This window comes from Lithobates pipiens, unplaced genomic scaffold, assembly GCF_037356315.1.
Source record: "Lithobates pipiens isolate NorthernLeopardFrog02 unplaced genomic scaffold, aLitPip1_a1.2 Scaffold_27, whole genome shotgun sequence".
NCBI classification, from domain to species: domain Eukaryota; kingdom Metazoa; phylum Chordata; class Amphibia; order Anura; family Ranidae; genus Lithobates; species Lithobates pipiens.
Genome location: NW_027507788.1, coordinates 27,702,741 through 27,727,369, shown reverse-complemented (window position 1 = coordinate 27,727,369; position 24,629 = coordinate 27,702,741). Strand labels below are relative to the sequence as shown.

The 24,629-nt window shown below is 46.9% G+C and overlaps 1 protein-coding gene across 2 annotated transcripts; it reads right to left on the bottom strand.

The window, feature by feature from the left end:
• Positions 1-12,777: 12,777 nt before the first annotated feature.
• On the bottom strand, positions 12,778-24,014 carry RPS19 (ribosomal protein S19). Of its 2 annotated transcripts, none has more exons than XM_077456685.1 (6): positions 23,921-24,014; positions 19,637-19,707; positions 17,849-17,949; positions 15,936-16,119; positions 13,695-13,749; positions 12,778-12,846 (listed from the first exon to the last, which is right to left on the bottom strand). In XM_077456685.1, the coding sequence occupies exons 2-6, from the start codon at positions 19,705-19,707 to the stop codon at positions 12,817-12,819; spliced, it is 441 nt and encodes a 146-aa protein (XP_077312811.1). In that variant the 5' UTR covers positions 23,921-24,014; the 3' UTR covers positions 12,778-12,816. The 2 variants fall into 2 exon arrangements, with proteins under 2 accessions (XP_077312811.1, XP_077312813.1); XM_077456687.1 differs by lacking the exon at positions 23,921-24,014 and adding an exon at positions 23,837-23,861.
• Positions 24,015-24,629: the final 615 nt, after the last annotated feature.

Genomic DNA, 24,629 nt, shown 5'->3' with positions numbered 1-24,629 from the left:
GTCCTAGCAACATGGTGCGGCCGCGATCGCCACACTGCGCGCCACCGTGTGATGCAATTTCAGCAGTACAGTTTGCATGGCTGAATTTGCATCTCACGGACATCGCATGTGATCTGCACAGCAAAGTGGAGCGAATCGCATTTGATGTCTGACATCGCACCAGTGTGAACCCAGCCTAAATTTTTTTTAAAGCCGCTACATACACACATACAAACGTAAACACATGAGTCGGGGGAATATTTGGATGAAAATTATGATTTTGCTACACATATTAAAGAGGAAGTAAACCCTGATGAGTTTTCTTCCTCTTTCATTCCCTGCAAAGGTAAAGCATAATGGACTACTATGCATCGCATAGTAGTCCATTATGTGTCACTTACCTGACACAGGAGCCAGCGAAGTCACCGCTGTCCCCTGTAGTCCGGCGCATCCATCTTCTCGGTGGGTCTCGCTGCTCTGCCGCTGTCATTCGGTGAAGCCGCGATGACGTCATTCCCGCGCATGCGCACGGGAGCCGCCACGCGCGGCATATCGCCGTTGACGGGTGCCGCGCTCAGTGCGCCTGCGCGCCGGTGTCTACGGCGCATGCGCCGTACACAGCGGTGCCTGTCTTTCAGCAAATATATCCTAAACCGTGTAGGTTTAGGAGATATTGCTTGGACCTACAGGTAAGCCTTAATCTAGGCTTACCTGTAGCTCAAAGTGTGTTGTAAGGGTTTACAACCACTTTAAGTATTGCTGCACACACTGGACTGACGGTAATAATTCTTGGACCATCGTTTGTAATGACTTTTATAGCATTCCCTATAGACAATTTTGGGAACCATCGTTATAAGGCTTGATGTGTTTGCCATCTTTTCACCCAATGCAAACTCATCTTTTCTATTTAACAAATAAATTGAGCAATACTGTATATTGTGTTTTTTTTTTTTTCATGAAAATTACTATAGAGTGGTATTAAATCCAAAACCAGAAATGTAATACATTGCAGCTTACTGATCATTAGATGTGGTGGCCGCATTTGTTTTCTTTTTTTTAGGCTTTTTTTCCCCCCTCATTTTTCATCTGGTGATCTGGCCAGAAACACATCTCTTGTATTAGAGTGCCCCCACTCTGGATGAAGGAGCACACGGGGCACCTTTGGACAGCAGCATTATCAGTTTGTACTAGCAGATTTCGATACACTAACAAACTAAGGGCCAAAACTCCAGCTAATGCGTTATAATCAGTTACAGCAAACAGTTATGTTCCTTTTGGGATAAAGTTTTTACAGAAATAAAACTGATCATTGTAAGCACCCCTGTCTGTCCTCATTCCTATTACTACAAGAGAGCTTTTGTTCTTATGGAAAATAATAGACTTACTGGTCGGATCACCAGATCAAAAGAGAAGGAAGAAAGCCTAAAAAAAAAAAATGAATGCACCTCAAAAACCAACAAAAAAAATTCCCGGCTCACTTACCAACCAGCCCGCAACAAACCAAATTGTCCTTTCTAACAGTTCAAAATATTATTATATCATTATAAATAAGGGGTTTCGTTTGTGCACATTTGCAAACACACTATATTACCAAAAGTATTGGGACACCTTTCTTTACACGCATATGAACTGTAATGGCATCCTAGTCTTATGCCGCGTACACACGGACGGACTTTCGGCGGAGGTCCGATGGGCTTTCTGAACAAAACAGACTTGGCCACATACGACCGGACTAAGTCCGTTCGTTTTGAACGTGGTGACGTAAACGGGACTAAACAAGGAAGTTCATAGCCAGTAGCCAATAGCTGCCCTTGCGTCCTATTTGGTCCGTCAGACCAGCATACAGACGAACAGTTTTCCCGATTTTTAGTCTGTCAGACCGTTGGATAGATTTGAAACATGTTTTATTTCTAGGTCCATCGGACTTTTGGGAAAAAAAGTCCGCTGGAGCCCACACACACGATCGAATTGACTAACCGATTCCGGTCTGCTGGAAAGTCCAAGTCTGCTGGAAAGTCCGATCGTGTGTACGCGGCATTAGTCTGTAGGGTTCAATATTGAGTTGGCCCACCCTTTGCATCTATAACAGCTTCAACTCTTCTGGGAAGGCCGTCCACAAGGTTTAGGAGTGTGTCTATGGGAATGTTTGACCATTCTTCCAGAAGCGCATTTGTGAGGTCAAGCACTGATGTTGGACAAAAAGGCCTGGCTCGCAGTCCCCGATCTAATTCATCACAAAGGTGTTTTATCAGATTGAGATCAGGACTCTGTGTAGGCCAGTCACGTTCCTCCACCCCAAACTCTCAAAAGTCTTTATGGACCTTGCTTTGTGCGCTGGTCTAAATCATTTGGTGGAGGGGGGATTATGGTGTGGGGTTGTTTTTTAGGGGTTGGGCTTGGCCCCTTAGTTCCAGTGAAAGGGAACTCTTAAGGCGTCAGCATACCAAGACTTCATGCTATCAACTTTGTGGAAACAGTATGGGGATGGTCCCTTCCTGTTCCAACATGGCTGCGCACCAGTGCACAAAGCAAGGTCCATAGATGAGCGAGTTTGGGGTGTAAAGGAAAGTGTCCCAATACTTTTGCTAATATATTCTGTATGCGTAAGCTGCAGAGGTCACGTCACAGCACCACAGTGTAGGGTGACTAGATGTTCCCAGATGTTCCCAGATTGAGGACACTGTCCCCAGAACTCATTTGTTCCCGGATTGCAAGACGGGTGCTGAGGCAGTGGGGGGAGGTCCACCCCAGGTGCCACACACTGGGGGGGGGGGGGGGGGGGGGTGTCAGGCTGATGTGTCCAGCTGTGTCAGCTTTAATTAGAATTTAGTGCCTGTCATCACATAAAGTCCCGCCTCCTGGTATGGCTCCTTTGACAGACAGCACACTTGTCCAATGCCGGAACATGTGCTGTCTATTATAGGTGGGAGCCGATCCAGTAGGTGGGACTTGTGTGACGGTGGGCACCCGGCGATTCTAATTGACATGGCGGGAGATGTTGGCCTCTCCGATCACCTGCACAGGTGAGGCTGAATTCTCGGGAGCTGATGAGGCTGCATTAATGGGCACAGATCAGGCTACATTCCTGGGCATGAGTGAGGTTGCATTGCTGGGCATAGGGGAGGCTTCATTGCTGGGCATGGGTGAGGCTGTATTCCTGGGCACGGGTGAGGCTGCATTTCTGGGCACTGGTGAGGCTGTACTGCTGGGCACTGGTGAGACTGCATTTCTGGGTACTGATGAGGCTGCATGCCTGGGCACTGCTGAGGCTGCATAGAATAGATGGGCACTGCTGAGGCTGCAATGCTGGGCACTGCTGAAGCTGCATTGATGGACACAGGTATGGCTGAATTCCTGGGCACAGGTGAGGCTGCATTTCTGGGCACTGGTGAGGCTGTACTGCTGGGCACTGGTGAGACTGCATTTCTGGGTACTGATGAGGCTGCATGCCTGGGCACTGCTGAGGCTGCATAGAATAGATGGGCACTGCTGAGGCTGCAATGCTGGGCACTGCTGAGGCTGCATAGATCGGCACAGCTGAGCTCTGCATTGTAAATGTAGCACACTCCTGGGCCCTGCATTCTCTATGTAGCATACTCCTGAGCGCTACTTAGCCCTGCATTCTTTATGTAGCGCACTCCTGAGCTCTGCATTCTTTATGTAGAGCACTCCTGAGCTCTGCATTCTTTATGTAGCGCACTCTGGAGCCCTGCATTCTTTATGTAGCGCACTCCTGAGCTCTGCATTCTTCATGTAGCGCACTCTGGAGCCCTGCATTCTTTATGTAGCATACCCTGGAGCCCTGCATTCTTTATGTAGCGCACTCCTGAGCTCTGCATTCTTTATGTAGCGCAACTCTGGAGCCCTGCATTCTTCATGTAGAGCACTCTGGAGCCCTGCATTCTTTATGTAGCGCACTCCTGAGCTCTGCATCCTCTATGTAGAGCACTCCTGAGCTCTGCATTCTTCATGTAGAGCACTCTGTAGCCCTGCATTCTTTATGTAGCATACCCTGGAGCCCTGCATTCTTTATGTAGCGCACTCCTGAGCTCTGCATTCTTTATGTAGCGCACTCTGGAGCCCTGCATTCTTTATGTAGCGCACTCCTGAGCTTTGCATTCTTTATGTTGAGCACTCCTGAGCCCTGTATTCTTTATGTAGAGCACTCTGGAGCCCTGCATTCTTTATGTACCGCACTCTGAAGCCCTGTATTCTTTATGTAGCGCACTCCTGAGCTCTGCATTCTTTATGTAGAGCACTCTGGAGCCCTGCATTCTTTATGTAGCGCACTCCTGAGCTCTGCATCCTCTATGTAGAGCACTCCTGAGCTCTGCATTCTTCATGTAGAGCACTCTGTAGCCCTGCATTCTTTATGTAGCATACCCTGGAGCCCTGCATTCTTTATGTAGCGCACTCCTGAGCTCTGCATTCTTTATGTAGCGCACTCTGGAGCCCTGCATTCTTTATGTAGCGCACTCCTGAGCTTTGCATTCTTTATGTTGAGCACTCCTGAGCCCTGTATTCTTTATGTAGAGCACTCTGGAGCCCTGCATTCTTTATGTACCGCACTCTGAAGCCCTGTATTCTTTATGTAGCGCACTCCTGAGCTCTGCATTCTTTATGTAGAGCACTCTGGAGCCCTGCATTCTTTATGTAGCGCAATTCTGAGCTCTGCATTTTTAATGGAGCACACTCCTGGGCCCTGCATTCTCTATGTAGCACACTCCTGAGCGCTACTTAGCCTTGCATTCTTTATGTAGCGCACTCCTGAGCCCTGCATTCTTTATGTAGAGCACTCCTGAGCTATGTATTCTTTGTGTAGAGCACTCCTGAGCCCTGCATTCTTTATGTAGAGCACTCCTGAGCTCTGCATTCTTTATGTAGCGCACTCTGGAGCCCTGCATTCTTTATGTAGAGCACTCCTGAGCTCTGAATTCTTTATGTAGAGCACTCTGGAGCCCTGCATTCTTTATGCAGCATACCCTGGAGCCCTGCATTTTTTATGTAGCGCACTCCTGAGCCCTGTATTCTTTATGTAGAGCACTCTGGAGCCCTGCATTCTTTATGCACTGCACTCTGGAGCCCTGCATTCTTTATGTAGCGCACTCTGGAGCCCTGCATTCTTTATGTAGCTCACTCCTGAGCTCTGCATTCTTTATGTAGAGAACTCTGGAGCCCTGCATTCTTTATGTAGCGCTCTCCTGAACTCTGCATTCTTTATGTAGCTCACTCTGGAGCCCTGCATTCTTTATATAGTCTACTCTGGAGCCCTGCATTTTTTATGCAGCACACTCCTGAGCTCTGCATTCTTTATGTAGCACACTCTAGAGCCCTGCATTCTTTATATAGCCTACTCTGGAGCCCTGCATTCTTTATGTAGCGCACTCCTGAGCTCTGCATTCTTTATGTAGCGCACTCCTGAGCTCTGCATTCTTTATGTAGGGCACTCTGGAGCTCTGTATTCTTTATGTAGCGCACTCTGGAGCCCTGTATTCTTTATATAGCCTACTCTGGAGCCCTGCATTCTTTATGCAGCGTACTCCTGAGCTCTGCATTCTTAATGTAGCGCACTCTGGAGCCCTGCATTCTTTATGTTGCGCTCTCCTGAGCTCTGCATTCTTTATTTAGAGCAATCTGGAGCCCTGCTTTCTTCATGTAGCGCACTCTGGAGCCCTGTATTCTTTATGTACTGCATTCCTGAGCTCTGCATTCTTTATGTAGCGCACTCTGGAGCCCTGCATTCTTTATGTAGCACACTCCTGAGCTTTGCATTCTTTATATAGAGTACGCCTGAGCTCTGCATTCTTTATGTAGCTCACTCTGGAGCCCTGCATTCTTTATGTAGCGCACTCTGGAGCCCTGCATTCTTTATGTAGCGCACTCTGGAGCCCTGCATTCTTTATGTAGCGCACACCTGAGCTTTTCATTCTTTCTTCTGGCAGCAAAGGCCACTTATAGGTTGGAGTGATTGTCATTTGTTTGTACTGTTGGTGAATTAGTGAGGGGACGCACTGGATATCTTCGCTGCCATTGTGCTATTGCTGGGTGTCCAGTGCGTTCCTGTACCTTTAAGGAGGGGGGGATTCCTTCCAGGAATACCTGGCTTTTATCTGTCCGTTATTATATATGTTATTATATATATGCTCCAACTCCGAAGACTAAAAATATAGAGAGTTAGAACTGCAGTACACTGGGTGTGCCGTGACGTGGCCACTACATCTTACGCATATATGTGCAAATGTGTGCAAATGTGTGCAAATGAAACCCCTTGGTTTTAAAGTGTACCATTAGACAGGATAATTTGGTTTGTTACAGGCTGGCTAGTAAGTGATCTGGGAATTTTTGTATGTTGCTTTTTGACATGTGTCACCCCTGTGTGCTCTTTGCTGCAAAATCCAGTTATAGGTTGGGTTGGTTGCCATTTGTTTGTACTGAAAGCAGTGAAGGCCCATCCATTAGGGGTACACTGGCATCGCCGCTCCCCCCCCCCCCCAATCCACACATCCGGCACCCTAATCTACATTCGGTGTGCAAATGGATGGATTCCAATGGGGGGGGGTTTGAAGCACAAAATAATAAGCTTCAAAAAATGGTGGGCTTGGGGTGCAGAGCACTGCTCTCTGAGCCCACCCAGTTGTGTGAGAATAGCGAATGAATATTCGCTATTCTCACACTGATCTTTTTTCCCTGGCCAATCGGGAAGCGGGTCCTTAGACTTGTCACCAGATTGGCTGAAAGGACAGGCAATCCTATTGGATGCCTAGGAGGAGGAGGGAGGCAATGCACAGCGGAAGCTCCAGTAATGCTGAGGAGGAGACACCAGTAAGAGCACTACCCGTCCAGAACCTAGATGGGGTAAGTGCGGGGATAGATGACCAGGCACGAGACCCCCGGGGTGGAGGTGCAGATGACAACCCCCTCCCCCCCCCACCAAAAAAAAAACACCAGCCGCCACTGACTGAAAGGAATCGAATGCAGCCATCACTTCTAAGAATTGGTACGGTGCAATATAAGAAATGTTTGCTTTTGGGGGCTCAATTACACTTGCGTCAGTCCTTGCCAACAATTAGCGGAGGATCGTTTATTAGAGAGAGGTTGGCAATATGAATCCTCCTCATCATTTGTGTGCATTACATTCAGCTGCAGTGCAGCCTCATCAATTTAAATGGGTTGTTTGGCAGTGGTACTGCTCATCAAATGCAATCTGGGGGTATAACTTTTGGCACCGCATGTGTAAAACCCCATGCAGCCATCACTGCAGCTTAAGGGGGAGGTCAGAGCGTGGTAAAACTGCAGCTCAACCGCATATTTTTACCATCCCCTGGCCTCTTATGTAAATGAGTCCTTAGTGTATTTTCACTGAAAATATGGGTTTGATAAACCATTGAACTAAAATCACGCTACAAAAAAAAAATTGGACCCATCATTTTATTCACCAGGGTCTCTGCTTTCCCAATGTATAGAACATTTGGGGGTTTTAACTAATCTCCAGGCCTGATGCTGCGTATTCATTGGTCGCTGGTCATGCCCACAAGCTATTGTGATCAGGAGATGACGGCATTATGAATAGGAGATTCATCTCGTGACACAGCATGCCAAGCCTGGCCTTTCTTGAACGGTATTATCACAATATTGTGTGGACAATATCATATCTAGACATGTGCGCCTCGTTTCGTTCCAAATAGCATCCGGATGTATCCGAATTTCTAAATTAGAATAGTACCGAATTTAAACAAATCCGAAATAAATGGAAAAAAAAATTCGAACAAAAATCAAATCGTTTTCAAATTTCCAAAAATAATAAAATAAGATAGTAAATAAAGGAATAGAATAGGAGGAAAAAAACTATTCTAATCCTTTATTTTCTATTCTATTCTCTGGAAATTTGAAAAGGATTAGAATAGTTTTTTTTTTCCCTCCTATTCTATTGCTTTATTTACTATCTTATTTTATTATTTTTGGAAATTGGAAAACGATTTGAATTAGAAAACGTTTCGAAACCGGACTTTTCGAATCAATTTGAAAACTAAACATTTTTTCGTTCTGCACGGCTAACCGTGTCATCATATTGCTTGACTCAAAATAGGAAAATGTTTTGGCACTTATTGGGGTGTGGAATTTTGTCCTTGCGATTTTATTTTATTTTTTTAAATAACAAACATATGATACTTACCTCCACTGTGCACTGTTTTGCACAGTGTGGCCCAGATCACCATCTTCTGGGGATCCCTGGCAGCTCTCGCAGCTCCTTCTCACAATCGGTGAAGCCCCCCCGGGGCGCGCTCCCGCATCTATAGACACAGAATGCCAGACTCTGCCCCGCCCCCCGCATCCTTGGATTTGATTGACAGCAGCGGAAGCCAAGGGCTGCACTGCTATCAATCAAGAGCCGAGAACACCAGGCAGAGAGGGATAGGATGCATTAAGGTGAAAAAACATCAGCGTTTACAACCCCTTTAACCACTTCAGCCCCTTCCTGACCAGAGCATATTTTGCGATTTGGCACTGCATCAATTTAGCAGTCAATTGCGCGGACGTGCACCGTTGTACCCAAACAAAATTGATGTCCTTTTTTCCCCCCCACAAATGGAGTTTTCTTTTGGTGTTATTTGATCACCTCTGCAGGTTTTTATTATTTGCGCTATAAACAAAAAAAAAAATGAGCAACAATTTTGTAAAAAAAAAAAAAATATATATATATATATATATATATATATATCTTTTTGCTATAATAAATATCCCCAAAGAATATATATATATATATATATATATATAAAAAAAATGTCTTTCATCAGTTTAGGCCCATATGTATTATTCTACTTTTTTTTTTCTCCAAAAATATCGCAATAAGCCAATATTGATTGGTTATAGTGTCTACAAAATAGCAGATAATTTTATAGCATTTTTATTATTCCGATATTTTTGTTATTATTAGTAATGGTGGCGATCTGCAATTTTTATCATGACTGCGACATGGCAGACAGTTTTGACACCGTTTTGGGACCATTGTCATTTATACAGCGATCGGTGCTATAAAAAAAAAATGCAGTGATTACTGTGTAAATGACACTGGTAGGGAAGGGGTTAAACACTAGGGGGCGATCAAGGGGTTAAGTGGTTCCTAGGGAGTGATTCTAAATGGGGGGGGTTACCACTGACATGGCAGGGAGCAGTGTTCTCTGTCTCATCACAAGGCAGAACAGGGAAATGCCTTGTTTACATAGACATCTCCCCGTGCTAACTCTCCACATCGCAATTGCGGGCCGCCGGTGTTCTGCCTAATAGTGTCCGCCTATCAAATGCTGTCCGCTCCGTACTGCGCATGCGCAGTACGGAGCAGACGAGGCTTCGGAAAAACTCCGAAGCTGAACGGCGCCTGCGCCGTGAGTGGAGGGGGGTAGCCCCACTATCCAAGCGGACATAGGGTTAAGAATTTTAGAGGGCCCCTCGCGGGCGAGCTTCGCTCGCCACGCTTCGGGCTCGGCCTCGCTCGGCTCTTTTTTATTCTAACTCTATGTCCACTTGGATAGTGGGGATGGAACCTGGACTCACGGCGCAGGCGCCGTTCATCCTCGGCAACTTTCGGAATCTGTGTTCCTGTGTACTGCGCATGCGCAGTACGCAGGGGACACCATCTGATGGAGGACACTATTTTACAAGACACCGGCAAACAGAGTTCCCGGGAGCCGCTCCCACGGTCGTGCGCCTGATAGGTGGCAAATTTAAAAGGGACATACAGGTACGCCCATTTGCCTGCGCCATTCTGGCGACGCACGTGTGTGTGCGTCGGCAAATGGTTAAGTTCCGGTTCACACCAAATGCAGTTCAGTGCAACTTTTTTTTCCTTCATCAAAAATCCATGGATAGTAGATTATACGGGTACCAATGGCCTAGTTCACACCATTGCAGTTGGTTACAGTACCAGAAAAAAAAAAAGTACATGTTGCACAGAACTCTACCGGAACACAGCAAAAACATACCAGAATGCATCTAAACGGATCAAAACTGCAGGGAAGAAAAAAAAATAAAATAAAAAAAAAGACCTCAGGAAACTTTTGGGGAGAAAAAAAACAAAAACAAAAAAAAACACACACACATTGAAAACGCACCAATGCATGCACAAATGCATCGATTGCCTTTCTGTGGTGTGAACCGGCCCTTACTCTGCATGAGGTATGGTGAGTGCTTGGGGGTGCAGAGACTAGGATCTTTGTGCTAGAGAGCGGGGATTTCAGTGCCAGGGAGTGTAGTTAGATGCTGAGGGGGTAGATGAGATATTTTAGTACTAGGGATTGTGGTGCTGTGGGTGGGCATTTCATTGCTTGGGTGTCTAGTTTGGTGCTGGGGGGAGAAGAGGGGGTGGGCATTTCATGGCTAGGGAGTGTGGATTTTGGTGCTGTGGGTGGGCATTTCATGGCTAAGGAGTCTAGATAGATGCTGTGGGGGGGATTTTGGTGGGTGGGCATTTCATTGCTAGGGAGTGTGACTTTGGGTGTAGGGGGGGGGGGGGGGATTAGCACTGGATAGTGAGGATTTCAGCGCCACCAATAGAATGGGGGATGTGTAGCCTCAAAACACAAGAGGTTCTTCCTTAGGTCTTGCTCCATTTTCTTTGTCTTTTGAACAACCCAAGGAAGTACAGTTCTCCAGATTTGTTGTATAGGTCCTAGGAACAGGCACACGTACTCACATTAACTGCTTAATATTTTAGCTATTGCAACCCTCAGACACATTGGATGATGTACCCTTCCATGATTTAACATTATAACCCAGATCATAACAGCACAGTACATCATGTGAGCTCATTTCCAGTCTGTAAGCTCCCAAAAAGTAAAATTTTTCCCCATAAAATATTGGAATATCTTGTCACGCTGTATATTCCCGTGGTCGTGTAGTTGGGTTAAATGAGCTTTGCCTAAAAAAAAAAAAAAACGGTACAGCTATAAAGGGAGAGAATATGCACCTCTGCAGGTCCTGCTGACCTTTACATCATTAGGACTCAGTAGGTCATATCAGCTTCCATCGCCAAAGCTTAGACCCCTTCAACACTGACAGTAGGCCACATTGTTATTATAGGCACTTTTATAGCACCATCAAGTTACGCAGCGCTTTACATACACATCAGTCCCTACCCTCAAGGCGCTTACAATCTAAGGTCTCCAACTCACATTCATATACTAGGGCCAATTTAGACAGAAGCCAATTAACCTGGCAGCATGTCTTTGGAGTGTGGGAGGAAACCGGAGTACCCAGAGGAAACCCGCACAGGGAGAACATTCAAAGTCCAGGCAAGTAGTGCTGTGGTTGGGATTCAAACCAGCGACCCATGCTAGAGTGCGAGTGTTACCCACTATACCACCCTAGCAGTAACGTGCCGCTAGTTTTAGCAGCGCTTTTAACCCCCCGCCCCCCCCCCCACACTCACAGCCAAAAGGGTTAAAAGCACTGCTGCCCATTCATTTCAATTGGCAGGGGCAGTGTATACACCGCCCCGAAGACCCTGCTTGCAAGACTTTCTAATGTCTTGCAAGCGCACCGCCCCACTGTGAAAGCACTCAGGCTTTCACATTGGGGTGGAAGGAGGAGCTTTACAGGCACCATTTCTAGCACTTAGGCTGGGATCACACCGCTGCGGCAGCGAGAACCGGATGCGATTCGCACCGCACTGCAAATCACATCCGATCTCTGTGCGATGCGAGTTCAGCCATACAGATAGTATGGCTGAATTCGCATCGCACCCGCCGCAAACTCGCACGGGACCTTTTTTTGGTCCGCAGCAGAATCGGGTCGCATGGGTGTTCACACCATGCGATTCGATTCCTGTCCGAGTTTGCAGATCACACTGCGATATGCGGACTGATCTGGGGGTGTCATTAAGATTTCACTGACACTCCCAGCAGTCCGCATAGGGCAGTGTGAACTGACGGCGGGAGGCATGCGATGCGGGAAAACGGATTTGTGGCGTTCCCGCATCGCTCCGGTGTGAACCCGGCCTTAAGCGCCTGAAGAAAACCTCCAGTGGGAAAGGGGTTTAAATTGAACAAGCTGCAATTAGAAGCAGATTGGCTACAATGCACAGCTTCACCAGATTTTTACACTAGTTTAATACAACCTCACCGTTTGGCATGTTTTAGTTATAGCACAGAGTTGCTTTAAATATCAAATGTAAGCTGAATGCACGTGAAGCAAACCTGCACCGACCATTTTTTTTTTAAATCTTGAACCTAAACATTGCATTTGTTCCTATAACGGATCAGAAGCCCACTTCATTGCAAGCTGCAGAAAATGTAAGATCAGAACCCACCCGCATGACACATCACTGGCCTGTCTAAGCCAGCCTCTCAACCAGTGTGCCGCAAGATTCCCAGGTGTGCTGCAGGATCAGGGGAGAGAAGGGCTGTCAGATGAGTCCGATCTCCCACTGAACTGTACATCAGCACTGAGAAGCTGTCAACCTCAGCAAAGTAAAAGTAAAGTGCAGGGAGTGTGCTGTGCTCTCTGCTTCCCCCTATACTGCAGTACCCGGCTGAATGTAGAGACTGGAAAGGCACTGCTTTCCTATTAAAAACAGACCACACTAGGCAAGAGAACACAGCATGGTCAGTTCTCTAGCTGCGCTGGCAACTCAGCCTGCTCTCCTCCAATGATTAGACTTGTCTGACACCACCACCCCCCCATGGGAATATCAGAGTGCTGCCCCATTTTCTAGACTGAAGAGCCTGCGAAGTCTGTTGCAGTGTTTTGTATTTACCCCCCCACAAGTTAAAAGCCAAAAGTGAAATTTAGACACATCAAGACTTTTCTGGAACAGAATATTTTATTTTTATTTGATTTTGTTTACAAATGTTTCTGCTTGGCTGCTGCAACCTGTAAAAAAAACAAAAACAAATTTTAGAGGATAAAACAGAAAGTACAATGATGTAAAGGCAAGACAATGCAAGTCAGCATAGGCCAATCATTTACATATCCGAGCATCCTGATGCAAACGGGGATTAAAGAATTTCACTTTTAGCAGCATAAGGCCTCATCATGTACACAGGACATTTTTGCAAACACTTTTCCTCTGATGCGTTTATAGGCATCAAGAGCATTGCCATTAAAATTAATGCTCAGACTGGGTTTACACTAACGCAATGCCAGACACTGCATGTGATTTGCACCACATTGCACCAAAACGATGCAGTACCTTTTTTGGTCTGCATTGGAATCGGATCGCATGGGTGTTGACAGCGAACTAATTTTGGGGGGGGGGTCATCAACTTTATATAGACACCTGCAACGGTTTCGCAGAAAGCAATGTTTACACCAGTGCGGCTTTGATATAGACCTCAGAGTGATTTCAAAGGCACGGAACAGTGCAATTTGGATCTGTGATTTTATTGCCAACGCAAGTTGCAATGAAATTTTAGAAAAGTAATGCAAGAACCCCTTTCAAAGTTAGTGATTAGAATGGTTTAATTGTCAAAAATTGGGTACAACTTGCCATCAAATTACACGAAAAATCGCACTGGTGTGAACGAGGACAAAAAAAAAAAAAAAAAACCTTAAAAAAAAAAAAAGTGATGGGAGTTGGGACCACTGAATTAAAATTTTAAATCTTGTAATGGGCAGCAGAACAGGATCATTTTCTTAGGCTCTCCAGTATAAGAAAAAAAAAAAAAAAAAACCCACACACTTTTGGTGGAAAGGTCTGGTATTGAAAAGCTACAACATACCTGTCCAGCAATTCTGTCCAGGTCCCTCTGTCCTTGTGGAGTCAGTCTGCGACCTCTGGGGGGGGGGGGGAGAAAAAATAAACAAATCAGACAACTAAATAAACCGGGTCATATTAAGGTAAATTAAAGCAGAGGTTCACAAAAATGGAACCTCCGCTTTACAGAACCCTCTCGCCCCCCCTCGAAAGGTGCCATATGTGACACCTTTCAGGGGGGAGGGGGGGACGGATACACGTCTAAGACAGGTATTTGCACCCACTTCCGGGCATAGACTTGCACAGGAGTCCCAGGAGATAGCTGGACCAGTTAGGACACGCATGCGTAGCGGGGAACCAGGAAGTGAAGCTGCAACGCTTCACTTCCCGATTTCCTCACACAGAATGGCGGCGGCAGCAGCTGCCTAGAGATTGATCGGCTGCCGACATCGTTGGACCCTGGGACAGGTGCCAATTTATTAAAAAATTCAGTAGCTGCAGAATTGGTAGCTGGCTTTTTTTTTAGGTGGACCTAAAACAGCCACACACCACACATCTTGCCAAGATGTGTGGCTGTTAATCAGCTCCACCAGCACAGAGCTCTGCAGTGCAAGTAGGAAGCAGTATTTTCATAGTGTGAGGAGGGGGTTCACACCTAAATTCGGATGCGGCTCGGAGCAGGGGTCCGGTGCATCCCTGTTGCTGTTTCATGGCTGAATTTTTGCCAGAATTTGGCCTTGAAACAGAGCCAAAGAGACTTCATAGAGAGCCCTCACAATTCTCCTGTCATTCTCCACATCCAATTCGCAAAGGTGTGAACCCAGCCTAAACCGTTCCAAGAGTAAAAAGGGAAAAATATGCTAGTTGCAAACATGCAAGGGGCAGAATTAAAGTGATCGTAAAAGGTTAAAAACAAAACAAAAACACACACCACATCATACTTAAAGCGGTAGTAAACCCGCAAATTTTTTTTTTTAAACCTGCAAAGCAAAAGGCATAATGAGCTAGTATGCACCGCATACTAGCTCATTATGAAATACTTACCTTAGAACGAGGCCCCGACATCTGGCCCGATCCACGCCGAGGGAGCTGACATGCTCCCTTGGCGTTTCTTCCGGGTATCGCGGCTCCGGCGCTGTGAGTGGCCGGAGCTGCGATATCGTCACTCCCGCACATGCGCGGGAGATTTCATTCCGGCCGGCTGGCCACTGCCGGATTTTCAGGCCGAGAATCCCCTTGTGCGCATGCGCCGCTGCAGTCAGCGGCGCATACCGAGGAGGAACATCTCCTAAACCGTACAGGTTTAGGAGCTATTTTTTTTTACCTACAGGTAAGCCTTATTATAGGCTTTCCTGTAGGTAAAAGTTCTCGAGTGCCCCCATGGAGATCTGCATTCCATGGTAACACTCATGTGACCATGCTCTCGAGTCCAGCTTCCATTGGACAGACAGCAGGACTCAGCCCCGTCCCCCATGTCACTGGATTTGATCAACAGCAGCGGGAGCCAATGGCTCCTGCTGCTATCTATCCAATGAGGACAGACTGGCTGGAGCTGCTGGGCTTGTCCCTGTCGCTGCAACGATCGTCTCAGTTAAGGAAAAGGGGGGGGGGGGGCGCCGCAGGGCAGCTGCAGCACAGGTTTTACAACTACTTTAAAAATCTACAACTGACTCGCCATGTACATAAATAAGCTATTATCTTTACCAAGGAATTGCGGTCATTTCACATCGTAAGTGACTGAAAAGAATATGGTTTTAACTAAACCATCGGATTTGCAAGCATGATGCAAGGATACACAAGCTAGGATAACTCCAGGCACACAGTGACCAATGAATCAAATCAAGTCCTATGTCTAAATTATCAGGCAAGACTAAACGCATTCTATTATTCTTGCTGGTTTAATCCACAGAACATGGCACCAAATACACCACATTAACTATGGTGGTCGTGGCCAACTACCAGGTGATCTGTAAGAACGTACGGTTTAAAATTAAAAAACAGAATTTGAAGAGTATTCTGAAGATGCCGGTTAGTTGCACCCTTAGGAAATTCTACTGAATAGATCACATAATAGTCAAGCTGAGGTTTTGGGATGTTAGCATTGTAAACTTTACCCCTATAGTAGTAAACCATCTAGAAGAAAAAAAAAAAAAAAAAAAGTACACAAAGACAAACTGATCTACAATGTACTTGACTCAAGTACATCGTAGATCAATTTAGTAGCAATTTCCACCCGTGTCAACAAATAGGAACACACAGCACTTACCCATTGGGGTCTTTCTCCACCATTTTGAGCCCCTCCAGAGCCTGCATCACCTTCCTGGCCACGCTCTTGGATCCACTGCTAAAGTGGCTTGGCATGACGCCATTGCGTTGGCGACCGCCATAGATTTTTGTCATGGAGCCAACTCCAGCGCCACCACGAAGATACAAGTGACGAACTGTGGAAGCTGGAAAAAAAAAATATATATATATATATTTCAATTAAGCACCTAAAAAAAATGCATTTAATTTCCACTTCAAATTGATAGCTGCAGGTTTATCTGAAGACCAAAGAGCAGAAAAGCCAACACCAGGCGAACATCAACCAATTTTATCACAAGAGTAAAAAACATTGTTCCATTAACCAAAACTACTGGCTAAAGAACAGCATGGCTCATTATCCGTAAACTGATCAAGGTCAAAGTGACAGGTTCTCTTTATAGAGCATCCTTCACCCACTGAGACTTGCTTTGGCCAGAACCATCATGGTGTTAAAGAGAAAGTAAAACCTGATGAGTTTACTTCCTCTTTCATTCCCTGCAAAGGTAAAGCATAATGGACTACTATGCATTGCATAGTAGTCCATTATGTGTCACTTACCTGACACAGGTGCCAACGAAGTCACCGCTGTCCCCTGTAGTCCGGCGCATCCATCTTCTCGGTGGATCTCGCTGCTCCGCCGCTGTCATTCGGCGAAGCCGTCACTCCCACGCATGTGCACGGGAGCCGCCACAGGTGGCTTATCACCGCTGACGGCAGCGTGCCGCTGTCTACGGCGCATGTGCGTAGACAGCGGTGCCTGTCTTTCGGCAAATATCTCCTACACCGTGTAGGTTCAGGAGATATTTCTTGGACCTACAGGTAAGCTTTAATCTAGGCTTACCTGTAGGTCAAAGCGTGTTGTAAGGGTTTACAACCACTTTAAGGACTGCTAGAGGACTTCACATGCCTACAATAAAATCCAGTAAGGGGTGGTTAGCATTGCTTTATGGCGCTTTGCATACGACTTCTTTAACAGGAGTCACTGCAAGTCATCCCGAATTAGTGAAGGAACCTTTTAAGTCAGAGTGACTTAGTCATACCAATCAGAACAGTTCCATTGCATTTAATGGGGCATAACTTGTCAGGAAATAAAGTCGCAGCAGTGTGAACCAGCCCTCGTATACAGTCTCATCCTGCTCAGCACATGCTTGGTTGGGCTCTACATTGTGGCACTGTGCCACAAATGTACAGGCTGATCTGCAGGCAGCCCATAGGTTTACTGCTGCTGAGGGGCTCTAGGCTTCAGCAAAATGGTATGCCCTAGCAAAAGACGGAATCAACGCTGGAAGCAACATACAGCACACACTAATTTGGGTAGCATAAATATTAATGTGGAATGTATGTTCCTTGCTAGAGAACTTTTTTTTTTTTTTTTATAAAGAAATGGGTAAAGTTCCAGTTTTAGTGGCTGGGGCTGGCAAATGGCTTGTCAGGCCTGAGCACTGCACTCTGGATAGAGGTTGTTTCCACATACTTCACTGTAGCAATAAATCCCAAGGGCCTCAGACTAATTGAACAGTTGAAAGCCTAGGGAAGGCATCACTGGAAGAAATGGGGCGCTACCAGAAAGCGTTACTTTACTTTGAATTACCTCTATGCACACCATGTTTGGACACAGTCTGCTAAAGTGACAGGATCTCTTTATCCCTACCATGTACAGACATCCCCTTCACCCTTCCAAACATAACCACGTAGAGTAAAATAACTGCTCCTCAACTGGAGCCCAGTAACACTGCACTGGTTTGCAGATGCCATCCAGAAAAGCCCAGGACTACTACATTCGGCCCACATGAGACTGCACAGTGCAGAATGCACACAGAAGTCTGACCAATGCTCCACTTTAACCCAAAAGCGTTCTGTATAAAGTCCACTTACCAGCACGGGTGTAGAACCAGTTCTCATCATAAGGTGCCAGTTCCTTGTGTTTGGCAAGTTTAACTGTGTCTACCCATTCTGGTACTTTTAGCTTCCCAGACCTGTGAAAAAAGAAAAAAAAAAAATCCATCTCCAAATCTGACTTCTGTTTGCATTAAGCTGCATTTATACTTGAGCTAAGCAGGTCTGGTCGTTTCAGCTTTGTTTGCAGGTATTTTTGCCCGAGTTTCTTTAGCCAATGGAAAACTAACAGAGGTGCTTTCAAGAGGCACCGGGCCACGTCATTAATGCACAGTGCTCTGAATGTGAAATTACAAGTACAGTCCATCCTTTTTGGCTGCCAGCTTGTAGTTTTATTGAACTACCATGGCTCTGTTGAACTCATTGGTAGTTCATTCTCTCTTCCTGTTATTGTGCATCTGCTTGCCGGTATGAGGTACAAGTAAACATACAAGTTTGCAGGAGTCCTGCATGGCACCCACAATCTGCTGATCATGGGTGCAATACTTTACAGGTTACAAGTAAAAAAATAAATGCACATTTTTATTCCTGCAAAAATATGTGCCTGTATAAGATGTCCTTCCCAGGCCAATTCTCAGCACTGTCACTTTGAATGGGAATAGTGTACCCATGTGAATTTTATAATTTCACAAAAATAGGGCTTTTTGGTGGTATTAAACCACTGGAGTTTTTTTTTGCTAAATGAAAAAAACCTGAAAATCTTGAAGACAAAAAAAAATACAATTTTGCAATTTTTTTCTCCTTCACCAACGTGTGCTGATGAGGAGGCACCGATGAGACTGCGCTGATAATCAGTGCCGTGTCCATAACACAAGCCGGTTATCACCTTTCTGCTTCTCTCCTCCCACTGTCAGTGTGAGGAAAGAAAAGTGGATAACCTGCTTGAGTTTACATTCTGTGATCAGCTGTCATTGGCTGACAGCTGATCACATAGTAAAGGGCCACTGCAATCAGAGTGCACTGCCCATTTACGCCTCCCGGCGTCTTGTCATATAACATCCTCCATCCGATAGTGTCCGCTGCGTACTGCGCATGCGCAGTACACAGCAACACAGATTCCGAAAATTGCCGAGGATGAATGGCGCCTGAGCCGTGAGTCCAGGTTCTATCCCCACTATCCAAGTGGACATAGAGTAGGAATAAAAAAAGAGCCGAGCCCGAAGCGTGGCGAGCTAAGCTCGCCCACGAGGGGCCCTCTAATATTCACAACCCTATGTCCGCTTGGATGGTGGGGCTACCACCTCCACTCACGGCGCAGGCGCCGTTCAGCTTCAGAGATTTTCCGAAGCTTCGTCTGCTCCGTACTGCTCACGCGCAGTACAGGGCGGACACTATACGGCAGAACACCGGCATTTGGCTATTGTGCAGATGGCAAGTAGTTAGTGTTACTAAACCCAGAACCCTGCACTCATAATATCTGGTCTCCCACAGTACATGGAGTACCCGGAGGAAACCCACGCAGGCACAGGGAGAACACGCAAACTCCAGGCAGGTTGTGTTGTGGTTGGGATTCCAACCAGCGACCCTTCTTACTGCTAGGCAAGAGTGCTAACCACTACACCACTGTGCCGCCCAAACAGTGTGAACAGGTAGAAGTGAAAACAATAGGATTCTGGATGCTGAGCTTTAATATTCTCAGGTGTAAATGAAACTAACAACTGCTGGAATGTAATTCATTGTTGCCAACAAAGCCCAAACGCCCCCAATACAGGCAGAGAACCCGATTCCTGATGGTTTCATACCGAAGGGAAGGTTTTCAGAACTTACTTCTTGAGGAAAGCAGACAGGGCCCTGACGAACTCCTGCTGGTTAACGTCTTTCACTGTTACTCCGGGCATCTAAAAACAAAAAACAAACACAATCAAGCTTTTGAACCAACAATTATATGGTGCAAACATAACCCAAGATAATGCCCAGGTCTCCAGTGTGAGGGCTACAGGTAAACACGCAGGCAGCTTTTTTGGCCCTCGATTGGAGGAAAAGCAGCGGAGGCGATCCAGGCCCCAGCACTTGACAGATTACAGACTAGTGGCAGCCGTGTATTGTGGGCGCCACCCCGTTGCCCTCCCTATTCATGTGCACGGCCCCTCTGAGGGCACCGGACACATGAAATACTATGGCAGGGGGCGTGTGTATTTTTAAGCACATGATTAGAGCCAATCTCATCTTGATTAATCATGCAGCTCTACACTACGCCCCGATCCCACCCTGCTGTGTGGCATGCCAAACAAATTTTCACACCAACGTTCCTCCCTTCCAATCAGCACGCAGGTCAGTGAGACATGTCTCCTGATTGGCCAAAGCATTGGGCGATCCTATTGGATGGCTAACGCTTTGGCGGAAGAAGCCTGAGGAGCTGAGCAGACACAGGAGCCGCAGCTAAGAGCAGGGGGGGAGAGAGCCCCCCTCAAGCCGGCAAGTGCCGCCGGACTGGCTGCGGGGTTAGCAAAGTGACAGCTGAGCCAGGGGAAGCTCCTGGCTGCATATGAAGGGGCACAAGTGGCTGCATATGATTGGGGGGGGGGGGGCTGTGGTTTGTTTGCAAGCCACCCCAACATTTTTTGAGCACCAGCTGTCAGACACTGCTCTATAGTTTTTTGACCTCCCATATATATATTTTGCAGGGCTGTGCACAGACAGTGTGTAAGCGGAGGCTCCGTGTGTCAGGCTGCCGATTTCGTTCCTGAACAGATAACACAGCCCTTCACATCATGCAGGGTGGATGCTCATATTGATGAGGAATGTCTTCTATGCAAAAGTTTGGCCCCTCCCAGAGCTCTATATTTTTCCTCAACCTGCCATTGATATACACAGTGCTATTATGCACGGGGCCGCCCCCCCCCCCCTTCTCCAGAGCGGGCTAGGAGTGGGGCTGGAGGCGGTGCAGCTCTATGTTTCCCCTCAACCTGCCATTGATATACATGGTGCCTGCCCCCCCCCCCCCTCTCTTCAGAGCAGGCTAGGGGCATGTTAGGGGCAGGGCTGCTGATGATGCAATTAAGCAACCTCTGCCCAAGTCTAATTTTTCTCACCAGAAAAAAAAGCATCTGCGCGGTGAAGCCGCGCATGCGCAGTAGAACCGTGTGATAAGCTGTTTCATGACGTAGCCGCACTGGAAGAGACGCGGTCGAGGTTTAGCACGGGTCAACTTTTTCTTTTTTTTTTTTTACAACATACCGTATATACTCGAGTATAAGCCGAGATTTTCAGCCTCTTTTTTGAGGCTGAAAGTGCCCCCCTCGGCTTATACTCGAGTCATCGCTGTCTGCCCGCTCGATCAGCGTGTCGAGCAGACAGACAGCGGCCATTCTATAATTCAAAAGCCGCGCCTCCGGCTCCGCCTTCGCCTGTGATAGGCGGAACACTGAATTTCCCAGCAGCCTGTGTTCCGCCTATCACGGACATCGTATCATCCTCGTACTACGGACGAGGATGATACGATGTACGTGATAGGCGGAACACAGGCTGCTGGGAAATTCAGTGTTCCGCCTATCACAGGCGAAGGCGGCGGCGCAGCTTTTGAATTTTACAATGGCCGCGGAGGCGCCGACGAAGAGGGCACGGGACGGAGGCAAGGCAAGGCACGGGACGGGACGGAGGCAAGGCACGGCGGCGAGGCACGGAGGCAAGGCACGGGACGGAGGCTCGGGACAAAGGCTCGGGACACAGGTAGGCTGGACACACACAGGGATGGATGGATGGATGGAGACACACACACACAGGGATGGATGGATGGACACACACACACACACACAGGGATGGATGGACGGACACACAGGGATGGACGGACACACAGGGATGGACGGACACACAGGGATGGACGGACACACAGGGATGGACGGACACACAGGGATGGACGGACACACAGGGATGGACGGACACACAGGGATGGACGGACACACACACAGGGATGGACAGGCATGTCTTACCCTCGGCTTATACACGAGTCAATAAGTTTGCCAGTTTTTTTGGGGGTAAATTGGGGGCCTCGGCTTATATTCGGGTCGGCCTATACTCGAGTATATACGGTAGTTAAAAAAACAAAAAAAAAAATAGAAAGCATTCAAAAACAATGTTGACGTTTTGAATACTTTGAAGTGCAGAGGAGGGATTTGGGGTCTTTTATACCTCCAATTCCTCCATAAAGAGGACCTGTCACTGCCTAGTGTCAAGGGGTGTTTACATGCCTTGTGATGGCAATAACAGTGATAAAAACACACAATAAATATATACACAAACTTTACAGTTTTTTTTTTTTAAATCGACACCTACTTACTACGAGCCATAAGTATGAGCCATTCATAACTCAGGGAGTGTAAAAAATATTATATATACACACACACACACATATATATATATATATATATATAAACACATATACATACACACATACCAAATGGCTCCTACTCACGAACGGCTACTTGTGCTCCATGCCAGTCCTGGATACCTCCGGACACATCCCACACTGCAGTACTACATGGCCAAAAGAGCCCCAGATAACAATTGCCCAGAACATCCCACATCCATGCACTGACAGACATCACACTTACAAATGAATGCAGTGTTGTGACTTACGAAAAATCCTACAGTCCCTATTGTGTCTAACTCAGGGGAGTGTGTGTTTGTGTATGTACGCGCATGCATGTATATATATATATATATATATATATATATATATATATACACACACACATATATACACACACACACACACACATATACACACACACACTGGATTTGATGGGCTTGTCTTTTTTCAACCTTAGCTAAAGGGGTTGTAAAAGTAATTATTTTTTTAACATGTTATACTTACCTCCACTGTGCAGCTCATTTTGCACAGAGTGGTCCTGAACCTGCTCTTCTGGGGGACCTCGGCGGCTGCCTCCGCTCCTCCCCACAAGAGCCACCTTCACGTGAGCTCTCACATGGTGGTTAGTTCTTGCAGGCGCGCTCCCGTGATACAGCCGCTCACTGTACCACTCGGCCCGCCGCATCATTGGAGGCAATTGACAGCAGTGCCAGCCAATGGCTGCACTGCTTTCAATCCATCCACGCTAGCCAATCAACGGCCAGGCTGAGCGAAGAAGAGATCGGGAGCGAGCGCAGCAGGTGAGCGGGCTCAGGTAAGTAAAACGGGGGGGGGGGGGGGGTCGGAGGTATTGACAGATGTTTTTTCACCTCAATGCACAGAATGCATTAAGGTGAAAAACGTGAACCTTTACAAGCCCTTTAAAATGTACAGAAGCTCAGCCTCAGATGTGGGGGAAATATCAGTACCAGAAAAATGATAATCGATCGATCCCTACTGCAGAGTGAGGGGATCCCTTGGCTGTCACCAGAACCAGTGTCCCCATCCGGAGATGTTCCCTCTATTCCTGTTCTGTGGACAACCCAAAATGTGGGATCTTTATGCTGTCACTTACAGTAACAGGATAAAGAGGGAGGATGAGTCTCCCTAATGGGGGGCGCAAGCAGCAATAAAAACTGACAGGGGGTCTAGTCTCCCTCCAAAACGAAAAAAGTTTTAACCTTTAGAGACACTACCAGGCCACAGAAAAAACACCTGGAGGAGGGTGTGAAGTGGTAAGTACCTTCCTCACTATAGACAGACGGGTCAGTAAGGTAGGTGCCCCCAGTGAGTGGACACCTCCAATAGGGGGGAGGGGGATGTCTCAGGCCTGTCCTGTATACAGATCTATGGCCGCTCTCCCTCATGCCGCACACACCATGTGCCTCACGCTACAGCCGGATGTGGAGCACAGACAAGAGCAGACACTACACCCACCCCGGGCCTACTCCTCCATCGCGAAGCCTCGGCTAGTCCCAGGCCTCGAATCAGTCATGCCGCCCACGAGCTCAACCCCAGAGCCGGCACTGGCCTCAGGAAACGCCACGGCCTACAGTGCGACACCAGGCCGCGGAGACCACCCGCCTACTTCGGACCACACAGCGCTGCACTCGGCCCACCTCCAGGCATACAACGCGCCGGTCCAATCCCCGGGAAAGTCGGTAAATCCGGCCTCCACTAGGCCCGCAATAGGCCTCACTCACCTTCTCTCTGTGGAGCCGAGAAGGGAAAAGGGATCGACGGGGTCTCCCGAGCGCAGAAGAAAGGCAGGGCGGCGAGGTCACGCCTCTCTCCGAGAGCGGGATTTCGGATTGGACGGCAAGACGGGCTAAGGGGCGTGACTGTGCGTCTCACGCTGGAACTCAGCGGAGTGACTTCTTGTATGGTGGCTGATATGGGGCCAAAGTAGTAGCGTTTGATTTATAACACATCTCCCAGGAGGCATTGCAAACCCGGAAATGAAGAGCTCGGCCGCCGCCCCCCAAGGAGGAAATGAGGATTTCAGTCTTCAATATAACAGTCAGTTTAAAAATAAAAAGATCTGCCAAATCATTTTCAGCGCACACAGTGACTTCAAAAAGTGGGTGGAACTCCACTTTAACACATGGGGGGGGGGGACCTACTGGCTTGGTAATGAAAGGGTTAAAAAAAAGAAAATAATTTGGTTTGGCGATAAAAAGTGTTTCAAAAAACAAAAACAAAAAAAAAAAATCTTTTTTCCTAGAAAGGTTAAAAAATAAAAAAAAATATGGTTTGGCAGTGAAATGGTTCATGAATAAAAAAGGAAAAACATTTGATTCGGCATTTAAAGGGTTAAAAATGGTGGTGAAATCTGATTTGGCGGTATAATTTAACATATGGGGGAGAAATGGGGGAAAAAAATGATTTGGCGGTGAAAGGGTTAATATAAGG

Bases quoted from the DNA above. Each gene is read 5' to 3' on its own strand.
- RPS19 (XM_077456685.1), bottom strand. From the start codon at position 19,707: ATGCCCGGAGTAACAGTGAAAGACGTTAACCAGCAGGAGTTCGTCAGG. The intron at 13,750-15,935 runs GTAAGTGCTGTG...CCCCCCCCCCAG, and splicing joins GTGGAGAAAGACCCCAATGG to AGGTCGCAGACTGACTCCAC. The intron at 12,847-13,694 runs GTATGTTGTAGC...TTTTTTTTACAG, and splicing joins TGGACAGAATTGCTGGACAG to GTTGCAGCAGCCAAGCAGAA.